General features: G+C 39.9%; 1 protein-coding gene and 1 long non-coding RNA gene across 2 annotated transcripts; one reads left to right on the forward strand and one right to left on the reverse strand.

Moving 5' to 3' along the window:
- Window positions 1–9,118: 9,118 nt before the first annotated feature.
- Window positions 9,119–9,759, forward strand: LOC135937130 (uncharacterized). Its single transcript, XR_010574456.1, has 2 exons — window positions 9,119–9,382; window positions 9,474–9,759. It is a non-coding gene; the product is annotated as an uncharacterized LOC135937130 (long non-coding RNA).
- Window positions 9,760–10,470: 711 nt separating this feature from the next.
- LOC135937398 (zinc finger protein 652-B-like) lies at window positions 10,471–15,204 on the reverse strand. Its single transcript, XM_065480550.1, has 6 exons — window positions 15,023–15,204; window positions 14,870–14,973; window positions 14,224–14,495; window positions 13,583–13,695; window positions 11,480–11,583; window positions 10,471–10,661 (listed from the first exon to the last, which is right to left on the reverse strand). The coding sequence occupies exons 1-6, from the start codon at window positions 15,202–15,204 to the stop codon at window positions 10,471–10,473; spliced, it is 966 nt and encodes a 321-aa protein (XP_065336622.1).
- Window positions 15,205–15,807: the final 603 nt, after the last annotated feature.

A 15,807-nucleotide genomic window follows, 5' to 3' on the forward strand; every position in this document is an offset into this window, starting at 1 on the left:
AAATTCACATTGAGAATATGCTCACAAAAATTGATTTGAACATCAGTTCAAGTTACAAAGGTACGCAGATCCGCACCAGAGCATGCGTTATATTATATGGGGACATGGCCCGTCGTGGTCATGTTCGCCTTCAACGCGAGCTACGTGCTGCACTCGGCCAGACACGCGCACTCCTCATGCCAGGCTTAATATTTATGAGTATTCGCTTTTGCCGGCTCACAAACATTCTGAATAGCGAATTACAAATATTTCCAAATACATCCCTTAGATGGCGAAACATATAAACATTCAACGAGTGATATCCAATTACTCGTTACAGCCTCTCTATAAATTATTCAACATTTGATTCACCATAGTTGAAATTGAGGTTTACAACTTACAACTATGGATTAAAAGGAAATAATTTTGAGAAAACTTAAATTAACAAGGATTGTCAATTTGTTATGAATAATTCTTAATGTGCAAATAAACTTATTCCATAGCCATAAACAACAAGCTTTTAGTCGATCATGAAATTTGATTTCGATCCTTGTCCAATGAAGTCTTTCCTGAATAGCCTTCTAATGGCCAAATGCCATTAATCAAAATTTTAGTTGAAAAGTAAGGAATGCCAGCTTATTTATTTAAATTCTAACCTTAAATAAGCAAAAGGTACGCAACTGAATTCTTATCCAGGATTTAAATCAAAATTAAGTTCAAGGGTTCGCTGCGGCCATCCGATTCGTAAATCTAATTGACACGAAATTCAAATTTCCGGGTGAAACAAAGAAAATGAGACTAGCGACAATTCAAGAAAATAAAAAAAAATACTGCTGCCAGTTTATTACAAAAGACTAAATGTTGTATGGTGATGTGTCATCTTTTGTCTTGGCAAGTATAAAAAAAAGGAAGAGGTTAGTAGGGGTTGACATTCGTTGTGTGTGAATTTGCGCTATCAAAAAAATAATTTCGTACTCATCACTGTAAACAATACATTGGTTCGCGCGAAACTTATACAATTCAAATTTTGATAGCGCTTGTGTGTAGGGGAGATAGTAGAAGGAATAGAGTAATAAAAAAATTAAAATAAATTATTCTCTTTTCGAATAATTACGTGTCTGATTTAATCTTAAGCCAATAAACTAAACAACGTTATAGCCTAAAAATTATGACGAATCGATTTAGTAACCAGAGGTACAGTTTATTGATTCGGAGAATCGGGATGTGCTAGATGAAGTAAAATTCGAGTGAAGTCTTGCGACGTGCTCGAGAGTGTAGCGGCAAAGTCAAAGGGATGGCTCACCTCACGCTAGAGCGGGCGCCCTTTTTAAACATTCCGCTCACTCAAAGGGCCTCTTTGTCCTTTAACCCTGCGGCAGTGGCAGCTCCGTTTCATTCTCTGCCGCTCCATAATGCGCGCGCTCATTTTTTTGACTCTTTTATTCTCTTTACACCCTTTTATTTCGCCAGCGCCGCAGCACCTATAACTTAATAAAAATGAGTCGTGAATGCAAATTCTGTTGGCGGAGAGAAAAAACAGAGGAAACAGGCAGCGACAGGTGCTTGGGTGGCGCCAGAGAATTTATTTTCTTAATCCGCCTTTTTTCACGCGCCAAACAAGGCAAAGCAGCCGACCCTTTTGTTTTCATGCTGATGAAAAACGTGCAAACGGTTTGACGGACGTAAATTAACGCGGCTCAAGTCACGCTGGCATGAGTTTGTAAATTATTTCTATCCCTTGCGACCTTTCCAAATAAAAAAATAATTTATTTTAAGGTTGGAAATTTGATCCAATTTTTCCTTATCCATTACAGGTCGCTAAGGTTTTGCATGCGTTTACTTATTTTATGTTTGAAGCCTGAAATATGGATAAAGTAACATTTCCGAATTTCACCAAAAATAAAGCTAACTGGACCGCGGTGGACCGTCAGCACTTTGGATCTGTCCTGGTATAGAAAGAAAGTTTGGAATCTAATATTCATTATACAATTATAATATCATACAAGACTTCTCACTTCTCAGTAAGATCAGTAAAAAATTCACCAGAAAAAAGTTAGCCCAAAAGAGAACACGTATGAAATTTTCAAAGAAATTCTCGATTCACAAGACGAACTAGCGTCTGGAAAGACGTTGATTAGACTTTTAGTCGTTCAGTCGCGTCGAGCGGGCTGCACAATCACTCTCTTTCTTTCTTGGCGGAGCGGAGCACGCAAGATTGATCGCTCCTGCAAAACGACAATTTCAGCAGTGCAGGCTCTCTCTCTCTCTCTCTCTCTCTATCGCTCTCTCTCTACTCTTGGTGGCTGTTGGCCCAGCAGATTGTGATTATCGATGCTGGCGGTTTATTGGCGGTAATTATACAGGCGGCCCCATTGATGGCGCAATCAGCAATACGCAGAATTATTAATCGTTCCAGGTGGGCGGTCGTCAATGCTATGTTTACTAAACAGCACTCAAATTAAATTGCAAAATGTTTGCTTATATCATCAGTTAATTGAAAGACTGCGACGCGTCAAAATTTCCCTCCCTGTGTTGTGAGAGTGTGATTCACTTACACGCAGTTATGCGCAGTTCCTATGGTCGCAGCTAGGACGTGCGTGGGCGACAAATAGGCAGCCGCAGGTAATGCAGTCACCTCAGGTGCACTCGACTGCTCGTAAAGGACGGTCTGCTTAAATGCTTATTATGACACAGTCGCACATTTTTCATGATCCTACCCTTATCGCGCTAACATTCAGCGGATGCTGAGTGGTGTTTTTAAATAACTTGTACTTGCATGATGTGTGCTTTGAAACATCATTAGTTTTTTTAGAAAAATAAAGATAAGGAGTGGCATCAAATAAAATATTTGTTTAAAGTTTATCAAATTTTTATTTAACTTTTAGACCTTCAGTCCAACATCAATTTGTTGAACATCGTCAAAACCTCTTTAATCAAAAACTAGAAACAATAAACTAAACAATCACTTCATCATGAAATTTTGCCAAAAATGTTCAAAGTCCTTCACACTCCAAAAATGGCAATCGTCCACCGAGCATGTTTCATTAGCAGTTGACAAGGACAGCTCAAATCTCTCAGGTGCGCTGATGGATGTTGCAGTCGAAGACGGATTGCGTCGCTATATGTTTTTGTACATTTATAAAGGAGTAAAAAAAATTAAATTGAGTAATCGCCCAACCACAATTAATGCTTTTGCTATTTATTTGCATATTTATTACACATGGAATTAAAAAGCAGTAATAAATAGAAAAAGTAGACGAAACGGAAAAATTTGATTAAATGAACTCACATTTCCGGTGTGAACATTGCTGCCTTTGGCTCCTTTTTTGTCAAGTTCAGTGGTTATCTTGACTTCTCCAAAACTAGCTGAATTGCTCGTGCTGGGGTCACGGACAACGTGAGCAGTATTGCATCTCTTCGATACCTTTTGTGACGCTTGATTGCAAGGTGGAGCGCGACGCTAAAACAGATTAATTGGTAATTAAATAAAGCAATGAAAAAAAATCTTTAAGAAAACATTGAATCATATGAACTAACCTTTCTGGTTGGAACAGTTTTTTCCTTGGCATTCAACTCATAATATTTCTGAGTGGTCCGCCCGCCACTGCCGCCACTGGTGTTGATGTCGTCTCTTTGCAAAATGTGGGCTTGGACTTGAGAGTAAGCACTTGGACCAGCGGAAGACATTACTGTCTTGAAAGTGCTACTTCTTTCCTGACTTGCTACCACCTGGCTGTGTTTCGGGATGACGGTGGTGTGCGATTTGTCTGAAGGCAGGTACGGACTTTCAGGGGTACGTGCAACCACTTTGCTGGGGCTTGGGCCGGATGTAGCGAGGGCAGCAGCTTTGACAGCAGTGTTCGAACATTTTTCTTGCTGATCGCGATGACTGCTGATACCAATCGTCGTTGGTCCGGCAGTTTTCTTGGTTGTTGCTTTTGGGACATTGCGACCTGAAGATGGATAGTTGGTACAAGGGCTCCTGTAAATCAGCGGTCGTGTAATGGTGCTGCTTCGGTACCACGGTGGCAAATGAGTTTCGTTTTGCCTATCAAAGTAGCCGGTGTTTGGATCGACAAAGGCTGGTGAGGTGGAGCCACAAGGCAGGCGTGCACTTTCGGGGGTAATGGCAAGCTCTCTTCCTAATCCTTGACAAGTTACTGGTACTTCTGGTCTTGCAGGGCAACTTCCTGCACCAGGTTGATCTTTGTCATCTCTTAAATTATTAATTATGCTGCTGCTGCTTGGGCAGGGAACAACGGGGGGAGGACGAATAAGAGGGTTAAAGAGCGAGTTCAAGTAACTCGGGCTAATAACCGGCGGTGATATAAAAACTCGTTGGGACATGGAAGCCTGCTGATAACACCAACCGTTGCTGAATATTTGGTGTGAAATATAGTTGGTTTGGCAGAAAATCATGTCAGAAGGAGGGTCAACTGAAGATATTGGCTAAAACAGAGCAATAAAGGAAATGTACTACTCGTTATAAAATATGGAAGCTTTTATTTCATTATCATCTATTTAAAAAATTAAAAAATAAAATTTGTAAGAGTTAAAATTAAATTTTTACCTCGCCTTGTGAGGAGCTTTGACTGTCGTTTGAAACAGGAGCAGAGCTTCCATCTGGCATTTCCTCTTTGGTTTCTCTCAGTTTATTCATTCCATGCATGTTGCAAAGCTGAAAAAATTAAATTGACAAGAGATTTTTAGAAATCAAAGTTTGTAAATGTTTTAAAAAAATTGGAATTTATAAAAAATATTGTTGTCGTGACACGACTCGGCCTGATTTGCCCTAACATGCGCCTGCAGACCTAAGGCGCGGCGCGCGGCCGCCGGACGCTCAGCGGCCGCTATACCCAAGAGCCACACCGTTTTATGTATAAAATTGGTCTCTCTTTATTTTCCCTTAAACGACAAGCGAGCACTGTTTAACTTAAAGGAACTGTGGCACCGCAAACTGTAATTTTCCCATCTCTGGCTGGCACGTGACACCCCAAGCAGTGTCACACCCCCGCCCCCCGAGCCTTGCCATCTCGGTCCGGTTATTTCCTGGCCTCTGCCGAGCAGCAACTCTCCTGCGCCTCTCCCTACTAGTTGCCCCTCTTTTGCCTCGCCAGTGACAGTAATAATTATTTATCTTTTATTTTCAAAGTCTCGTCCGCGTAACTTAACTTCAGTAACGTAATTATGGCCAATTTCGCGATTGAAAGTCTTTTTCTCTCTGTTAGAGTCACTCTGAATAATAAACCAACAACCTAGTTTTTAAGCCCAAATTTCCGCTGTTTGTCTTTCTCTTGACCAGCAATATAATTAAAGGAATACTTAAACGATAAAGGAACCTGAATATTTCATCATTAATTAAAGGCCCACTTAAAGAGCATCCTTTTTCTGTCTTAAAGCTCATTGAATAATATTTAAAGTGATATTACCGCGGCATGTCCTAAATTATTCTCGGCTTGTGGCCTCGCGTGGCTCCCGACGCTGAATAATTAAGATTAGCTCCGGGACTTATCAATTGTTTACAAGTAAATCTCAGTTTGACTGATCTTGTTTGGGCCCTTCCGGCTGATGAAGGAATTAGAGCAAAATAGTAAGAATTAATTATCAATAACTGAGAGACGATTGACCGCCGCGACGATGAGTTAGAGGGATGGCTCGGCGGCGGCAGCGAGAAGGCTCGGCGAGGCCAAGAGGCCGCTCCAGTTCTGCGGGCTTTAAGCTAACGGGTCGGAGGCAGGGCAGTAATCATGTATTTTGGTATATAGCTGTGTTGCAGATATTCGCAACAATTATAAATTATGTCCCTGCTAAAGCCAAAGTTGGCAGGCAACGAGCCTTGCGATCAATACCATTGCAAACGAAGAAATATGAGACACAGCACACTCGACAAAGGAAAAGCACGGCACCAAAATTGAATCACGCTAAATCGACACAAAATATATGCATCGCACTCAGTGTTTGAAAGTCAATGTATTTTCTTCCTAAACTCTGTTTGTTCACTCGATGCATTTTAAGACCTATCCAAATTTTGAATCAGAAAATATTCTATTCAATAAAACAATTATTTAAAATTGTTGTTTTTATAATAAGTTTTAAGTAACCTATTTTTTATTAAACGATCATTTAAATATTATTTTAGAATTGTTTTCTGTGGCTTTTAATTGATATAAAAACCAGTGTTACCTAAGTTTAATATGACGATGTAGACATGAATAGTATTAAACATGTTATTTAGCTGAGGTTTTATTCATAAATATGACATTGAAAATATAAAATTATATTGAAACTCACGCGGCAATTGTCTAGTGGAACTAGAAGATGGCAAAAATATCGACGGAGTACAAAAACTGAAGAAGAAATAATATAAATCAAGTCGAAGCGAGGAGGACTAATTATACGGCTACCCAAGTCGTCTTCCAGTCGATAATTAAATTTTTAGGAAAGCGCATACTACTGAGCAACTTTATTTACAATTCTCAAACAAACGATCCTTAGAAGAAAATTAAAAAAATGTTTACGCTAGACTGACAAAAGTGATTGTAAATATTAGAATAAACTCTGAACAGTAAACAAAATTTTGAAACGCCGAATTCACATTCACCTTTGATCTCCTTATTTGAGTGAAGCCGACAATTAAAGGTGGTCCAGTACCTCATCCTTTTGGTTTTCAGAGGAGTTTGCCTCTGAAAATCTTTAAATTATTAAAATGAAAAACAATTTTTTCTGAGAAGATTCTTGAATAAATTAACTTAATTTTGGGTATTTTTATTTTTCGCAGAAAAAAATTAAACATACTTTAACGGCCAGACGATTTTTTTTTTAAAGAATAAAAGGGGTATAGGCAGACGACGCCGGCTGTCTCTTTGACTACAAAGAGCTGTTTACTCTGGCCTCCCAGGAGCCACATTACTGTGAGATATATCTTTCATTTACAACAACAACCCCTAACACTTGAAATTTCTCTGACAACAGCAGGCACAAGAACTGCGTGTACAACGCACTAGCAATAAGCGAACACACAGCATAAAATATCATGATTCGTATATTTATTCAATGGTGCCGCAAAATGATGCTGTGGCCCTCGACAGCTCAATATCTCATATTTCATCCCTCGGGAGACTCACAATACAAACGAATGTATTGTGACAAACATACATGCACAACAATAATACCAGACGAAAATTTAAACTTGTGTGGGACAGACACATTCCTTTTAAAGCAAAACACACACAAAAGAAACTTTGGTACGTACGTTTCGTAATATATGGGACTGCGGCTGGAATTTGCTTTTGGTATATGCGGCCTACTGCACTGCACTGCACACGGCCTTGGCTGGCTGCGCATTTGGAGCCAAAATATTTGGCGCGCATAATTTGCCGCTCGCGATCCTGCCCTGTTTTCACGCAACAGCTTTTGCACGATCTCTCGCCCGGATAGATGGCACGAAAATCGCTCCGCCGGTCCGGTTGTCGGTCGACAAACACCTAGGCGCTCTGTTCGAGGGTTTCAGGTCGGGGGACCCTGAGAAAGGTCCGCCGGCTGCGGCAGGTTGAAGCGCTCGGCGGGCACTTTCGAATGAGGGCTCGCGGTCGACGCTGTGGCGAATACTCGAATTTTGGCAAAAATAAAACTGTTTCGCTCGGTGCGTGTGCACTGCCTTGCACGCGATTTGCACACCTAAAACCGAAAATCGCCTATAAATCGAATTTTGGAAGTGCTACGACGGTCAAAATTTGGATTCACACCCCCGCGCACTCAGCCGTGGGTGTGCGATGGTCAAATTCGAGATTCAGCGCCCGGCGGCTCCGCGGCGCCGACGCGCGTTTTTTTCAGCCTGTTTTTTTCCATTCTGGGCAAATCGCGGATTTTCGATGCGCCGCCGTGATTCGCCTATGGCACGGATTTCCGCCAAATTCGGTTTGCAGGGCCTGTTGGCCGGGCGGAAGAGCGTGGCACAGCAATCGCGGCCCAAAAGAATTTTTTTCGGCCCGAAATCCGAATTCCAATTTCCCATGTTAAGCTTATGGGAGGCGAAAAACCCTTCCGCGCCGCGCGCCAAAGTTTATACCTCCCAGGGTTTTCATCCGATCAGGTCGAATTTGGTCTTAAAATGCTCACCGATAAATTCCGCGTCGACTCTAGAGGCCCTTTTTTTGAATTTTTGCCCAGGTCAGAAGTTATACCTGCCGAAAGGTGCGGACCGGAAAATGGGCAAAATTTGCCTGTTTAACAACTTTTTCGGTATGGGGCGGAAAAATCTTTTCCGGACACCGTTGGCCTCCTCCAGTTGTCGCCTGCACGAATCTCGAGTTTGGGGGCGCTGGGGCCCATAGGGGTCCCGCGGGGGGCCCCGAGTACCGAAAAATGGCGTTTTTCAACTTTGAAGGGTCACCGGTGACCCTGAGGAGGTCACCCGGATTTCATACTCGGTGTGCCTTAGTTTTTTTGGCAAACCTAAAGATTGGCTATCTTGGAATTTCGATCCCAGACAAAGTGGGCACCCGTGTTAATCTTATGGGAGTTTCGACTTTTGCCTGTTTTTTACCCTTTCGGGGCTTCCACCTTCCGCGCGGTTCAAGCAGGATGGCGGTACTACCCGTCAAAATGAAGCTAATTGCAGCCTCTTTCGAATGAGAGGTCGCGGTGGGCCGTCGGACGTATTGGGACTTTGCGGGGGCTCCTCAAAAAAAATAATTTTTGTCCAAACCACGTTTTTCGGCCTTTGGAATTTTATATCTCGGCTCCTATGGGACCTGTGGGCCAAAACCGGTGTTCATTAAATCCGCGGTTAAATTCTGCAGCCGATGGCGCCGGTTTCAAACCCCGAGCTCCCCCGCTGCCCCCGTGAGAGCGTCGAAAAGGCCCTTTTTGGTTTTATTTTTTTTTAAATTCGGCTATGGAAGGAATCCGGGCTTGCACACCTGAAAACGCGTTCGTGGGCGACCCTGCGTCGGCCATCCGGGTGTCGCCCCGATCCGCCCCGAAACAACCAGAATACATACGCGTGTGTGTGTCTTCGCTCGAGCAGGGAACAAACTTAGCTCGCTCTCTCGCCTGCCCCGAAGCCACCTCCCGGCGGGAGACGGCTGCAGCCGACAATTCGTGTGGCGTAGAATTGAAAATACCATTGTAACGAGTATTTGGATACTCGTTTAGTTGATTTGTTTCTGCCATCTGTTAGGGCGTTTGAGAAAGAATTGTATTTGTGAATTTGTGTTATTTTGTAAGCCAGCAGGGGCTTTATGCTCAGCTCGGCATAAGGAGAGTGTAGCTGGCCGAGTGCAGCACGACTCGTCCGCCTAGGGTGGCTTGGCCGCGATGGGCCAAGACCACGAGAACGGTTTCGCATTGAGTTGCGGATACAAACCATTTCAAGTTGATTGTACAATCTACCCAAATTTTTGTAAGTAATATTGTACTTCAAAAATAGTCTCTGTTGTGATTTTGTTTATTGGAATGTATTTTGATGTTGGCATAAATGATTTGTTAAAAAGGATACCTGGCCAACTGGCTGTAGTGCGCCCATGTGACGACTACAAATCTGATATAGGATAATGCGGTGATGACGGCGGAAGATCTGAGTTTAGAGGACCTTGTACCAACGGATTTGAAACGTTAAAGTGCAAGACTCTGAGTGAAGTCCAACGTTCATGTCAAACGCCCTTTCTGTGTATTGATAAGTATGAATGTGCAATATTGTATTGACTAACCCCTGAAATTATCATTTGGCCGAAACGTCTTTATAATTAAATCGACGTCTTTAAAAGAATTTTATAAAAATTCCGATGTTTGATTGCTACGTCTTTCCACAATTTGTGTGATAATGTTGAGAATTTCCAAATACTTAAGCCACCCTAAAGAATCTTGTTCTCCTGTACTGGCATCCCACCTTCTACAGTGATACCATCAATATTAATTCTTAATCGATTTTATTGGATTTCAGTTCTCCCGAGAGAAAATGAAAACGCGGATGTGGAACTGCGATAGCCACCACCAAAATAAAATATATGCTGGTTATCCACGGCTTGAAGAGCATAACAAAACTTGAAAACGAAATACATCGATTCTAACAGATAGCATCCTTTTGATCATTTTCAATAGGAAAAAAAGGACACCTGCTTGCGTGGTTTTTGGAACACACGTCACTGCGGGTGCGGGCTCAAATTTAGAATTTCGTGGTTGGGTGCAGGTGAAAAAATCCACCCGTGCAGAGATGGCTCTGGGAGCCTAGATAATCGCGGCAAATCAACGTTGCATTCTGTTATGTTATAAAATATGAGAATTTCCCCAGCAAACGGCCAATTTTGGGGGATTTTAGACGGTTTTAGACTGTTTCAGGCGGGTTTAGACGGTTTTTGGCAATTTAGACGGTTTTAGACGATTTTAAGTGGGTGTCAATCGCCATCATTTTTCATGATTCGTGAAGATTTCATGTTTTTGGAAAGAAATAGAGCACAGAAAAAAATAGTCGATCGTCTAAGTTTCCCAACCCTACAAATGTTGCTTATTGACATGATAAGCCAGAAGTTGCTTCGAGGCAAACATTTTGTCACATTTGTCACACTTGACCGTTTTAGGCAAATGAAAACGAGAAATGTGGTTCTTCAAATTGCTGTATTTTGAGGTTTTAAACTCGCAATACTGACACTTGAAGACTTTTTCCTCGTCTTCTTTCTTGTGAGCTGAATCAAAGTGAATCTTCATGTCGAATTCAGTTTTGAAGTATGAAAGGCAACCATGAAAAGCGCATCGGACAAGAAACTCAGAATGAATCCGATGAATGTGCGTTCTAATGTGTGAGGACCACCGAAACTCTTTGTCGCAAATATTGCACTTGATCAATTTCTTTGCTTTTGATTTTTCATGCACTTCATTGGTGTGTTTGTCCTTATCCTCGACAGAGTGGAAAAATGTGACACATTTGCGATAGTCACACCTGATGGCATTCTCGTGCATATTTCTCACGTGTTTACTAATTTTTGCGACCACTTTTCCACAGTAGAAGCATTTCTTCCCTTCATTTCGATCGTTCGCATTTGCCTGGTGCTCTGCATTTTCTTCCTTCTCGCTTTTCGGCAACTTAATCTTCTCCAGCTGCACCCAGCACTGCTCTGCTTTACCTTCTGTAACAGTTAATTGATACCAAAATTCGGAATAAAAGAGAATTGATTGAACAACATGCTAAAATGTATTTATAAAATTGTAACAAAAATATTGATGAAGTACTTGAATAGTGGAATGTTTCGTCAACCACGGTAAAACCGTAATTTTTTATCACTATATCGTGAAATTATGAGTTTTTCCAAAATATGTTCGCTTAATTTATTTCCATGTTCATCATAAATAAATTTTGATTTGTACTTCCGCATACTTCTATAAATTCTGCTATTACTTAATCCGTAACAATCACCTTCTCACTAATTCCGAATTATATCTCTCTTTAGGCGACATTTTAATTTTATAGTTACGTTCTAAAATAAATTTAAATCTATTAATTTACCTAGATATTTCCTCCTCAGCTCCTTCTCCACGTCGTCTAAATAGACCAGATGCGGCTGCCACCAATCCAAAGCTTCGAAATCGCTGACATATTTAGAATGAAACCTAAAAAAATCGTCATTAAAAAAGTCAAAAATAGAATGCCAATGCAGCTCACTCAGCGTGCCAGATGCAGAAATAACAAATCAGATCTCCATCCTCGATTTCCTCAGCAAATTCATGGCCACAAACATTTAGGAGCCAAGTCTGCAGCTTCTTCTTGTTCAATTGGACAGCCTGGACAGCGCCGTCCGCCGTCGGACGCTCGCAAACGCGGCAGAGTAACTTCACCAACGGCATCACAACTCGAAATGGCGCGAAAAAGACCTGAACAGCTGCAGTTCGTCAGGCTCGTCAGGTGGATTACAGGGTAAATGAAATGGAGGAGGAATCGTTTTACGAAACTTCGGTATATGTACTGATTTTGAAGAGAACAATTAAATAAGAAAACAAATAATTATAAAAAAATTCTATTTTATATTTTCGTCTTAAATTTACATTTTTTTAAACATAAAATTCAATTTAAGTATTCAAGTTAATTCAGCTCCAGATCAACATTCTATAAAAATCAAGCGGTATAGGTGTAGAAGCAATAATTGTGCTTAATACTCTTCTCTCCCTTTGAATCTAAATGGCGCGTTCTGAATTCTGAAACTGAAAAGAGGTTTATTTTACTCACTGCCAATTTCCTAAATATTTGCTTCCATTTTTTACTGTTCAAAATAAGCTTAGTACTTTATTAAAAAATAAAATTGGTTCAGTTTTTGCTGAACCAAATTTTATTTTTACATTTGATGGTGTTTAATAAAATAGAAATTCTTTTTCCTTTAATTCCCTCCGAGAGTTAGAATTGGAGCACTTGAAAATTGGTTGTTTGCAACTTGTGTTGACTGAGAATTTCACGTTTTGCATATTTGTATCACATTTGTATTTCACCGTGTCTTATTTGCGGTTAAAATTAGAAACTAACAAATTAATAGCGTGTCATCTTTAATAATTCAGTTTTACCAAATTTTTAAAATGATTACAGGGAATAATTGTATCAGCGAGCTGGTATAGCATTCTTGTTTCGGTGGCAGCTCACAAACAAAATTAAAAAAATTGTTTTGCATTCCACATGAGCATAAGTCCGTAATTAAAAACCAATGAATTTCCCCTCCTGATTTGAATAGATTTAAAAAAATTGAAGCATGAAAAAATAATTAAAAATGAATGAAAAATGCAATGTACATCTATGCGTTCATCTCTCCGCTCAAAGTGTTGCCATGCACGGTAATTTTCAATGTTCAATCATTGCAATCATTGTTGGCGCTGGCGGCGGTCTCCTAGTCTCCTTCCCCTGCACCTGCTCATTCATTTCTGACGTCACTCTTCTTTCGACTTGCATATATACTGCTCTTTCTGCAGGCAGCAAACTAAACCGACAGTGGAGTCTATCATTTTAGATTATTTTGTGTTCATTTTTTTGGTCAAGTGAAATTAAACTTTGATTTCAAACAATTTATTAGACAATAAAGCAATACAGAGTTCAAATCCATCGATTTAGAAATTGCTTGATATTACATCAATTATTGCTACAAAAATACAATTTACAATACCTTATTTATCATATCAAAAAATTAAAACCAAACGAAAGGACATTATTTATAAATTTCATTCCTGCAAGACAAACTCTTATTTAGTATTTCGATAATTTCAAAAGTTCAACAATTGGATGAAAAAAGGGCACAGCTATTAAGGATTGTCTAAGCCATGAATTTCCAGCAAATGTCTTTTCACACTATGGCCATGCATTGATTTTCCACACACCTTACAATTTTCCAAAATTTTGATTTTCAAATGTGTTATTCTTTTATGTTTAGCCAAGAAAGAAGAGGAAACGAATTTCTTTTCACACTGATCACATTCAAATTTGCGTTCAATCAAAAAGTGCGTCATGGCCAAGTGGTTTTTCAAGTTTACAAAATTAGTGAAGCTTTTTTGACAATGTGCGCAGTGCTTCGAATTCAGTTTCTTGTGAATGTGATTCAAGTGAACTCTCAGTTGTTTTTCACTTTTATAGTACCTTTTGCACGGCTCGCACTTGAATCCAACTTTTTTGTACTGCAAACCACGCCACGAATCGTTTCTGTGTTTCATTTTCAAGTGGTATTTCAGGGAAGAATGCTTCTTATAAGTCTTTGGGCATTTTTGACATTGAAAAAGAGATTTTCTGCATGTTTTCAAATGCTGTCGGTACATACCTGAGCATTCAAATTCATTCTTGCAACGCTGGCACGTAGTCTTTTTCGAATGATATTTCCTATATTTAACAGCGACGTTTGAATTGCAAATTTTGCACATCCAAAAAAAATGTTTCTCATTGACATGCCTGGCAAGAAGTTGCTTCGAGGCAAACATTTTGTCACATTTGTCACACTTGAACGTTTTAGGCAAATGAAAAAGAGAAATGTGACGCGTCAAATGGCTATTCTTTGAGGATTTAAACTCGCAATACTGACACTTAAAGACTTTTGCCTCGTCTTCTTTCTTGTGAGCTGAATCAAAGTGAATCTTCATGTCTGATTCGGTTTTGAAGTATGAAAGGCAGCCACGAGAATCACATCGTACCGGAAATTCAGAATGAACCCGACGAATATGCTTTCTGAAGTTAAAGGATTTCTGAAATTCTCTTTCGCAAAAACTGCACTTGATCATTTTCTTTGCCTTGGACTTTTCATGCACTTGCATGGTGTGGCTTTGCTTTTCTTCAACAGTGTGGAAATATGTGGCACAACTCTTATAGTCACACCTGATGGCATTCTCGTGCATATTTCTCACGTGACTTCTAATGTATGCGACCACTTGTCCGCAGTAGAAACATTTCCTCCCGCTCTTTTCACCGTCAGACGTTTCCTCGTTCTCTGCATTTTCTACCTTCTCGCTTTTCGGCAACTTAATCTTCTCCAGCTGCACCCAGCACTGCTCTGCTTTACCTTCTGTAACAATTAATTGGTAACAAATTTCGGAATAAAAGATAATTGATTGAACAACATACTAAAATGTATTTATAAAATTGTAACAAAAATATTGATAAATTATTTGAATAGTGGAATGTTTCGTCAACCACGGTAAAACCGTAAATTTTTACCACTTTGTCATGAAATTATAAATTATTCCAAATACATTCGCTTTTCATATTTCAATTCTTTTCAATAATAAAATATGATCTGCGCTCCAGTAGATTCTGATATTTCTTAATCCGTATTAATCACCTTCTCGCCCATTCCAATTTCTATATCTCTCTTTAGTCGACATTTTTGTATAATTACCTCCCACATAGAACTAAAATAAATTTATAGCTCGCATTTACCTAGATGATTCCACCTCAGCTCCTTCGCCACGTCGTCTAAATAGACCAGATGCGGCTGCCACCATGCCAAAGCTTCAAACTCGCTGACATATTTAGAATGAAACCTACAAAAATCGTCATTAAAATCATCGAAATGGAATCCATGAAGCTTACTCGGCGTGCCAGATGCAGAAATTGCAAATCAGATCGTCACCCTGGATTTCCTCTGCCAATTCGTAGCCGCAGACGTTCAAGAACCAAGTTTGCAGCTTCTCCTTGTCCAATTGGACAGCCTGGACAGCGCCGTCCGCCGTCGGACGCTCGCAAATGCGGCAGAGCGGCTTCACCAACGGCATCACAACTCGAAATGGCGCGAATAAGACCTGAACAGCTGCAGTTAGTCAGGTTCGTCAGGTGATTTACAGGGTAAACGAAAAGGAGAAGCATTCGATTGACGAAACCTTGGTAAATATACCGATTTTAAAGGGAAAGAATCAAATATTAATAAACAACATTTAATTTAAGCTATATTTTCGTAAAAAATTTGCAATTTGAATCAAAAATTAAGTTAAAGTGTTCAATTTAATTCAGCTCGTGATCAATCTTCTATAAAAGTACACAGTTGTAGTTGTACAATCACTCTTCTCTCTCTTTGAAACCTGATGGCGCGTTGGGAAACTGATAACCACAAAAGCAATGTCAATTTATATTTATTTCGCTCTCACATTCCTAAAATTTTTACTGTGCGCAAATAGGCTGGATAAAATATTAATAAAAAGACAATTGGTTCCCTATGCAGGCTCATATATTAAGTTTTCGTTGAATAAAAGTTTGTTTTTATTTTTGAATAAATTGTTGATGCATTTGATAAAATAAATGATCTTTTTTCTTTTAATTCTCTCTTTTAACATTGGGAGTATGCATAACATGCGGTGACTGCGAGTTTCGCGTTTTGCATA

The sequence above is a fragment of the Cloeon dipterum genome, chromosome 2 (genome assembly GCF_949628265.1).
Source record: "Cloeon dipterum chromosome 2, ieCloDipt1.1, whole genome shotgun sequence".
NCBI classification, from domain to species: domain Eukaryota; kingdom Metazoa; phylum Arthropoda; class Insecta; order Ephemeroptera; family Baetidae; genus Cloeon; species Cloeon dipterum.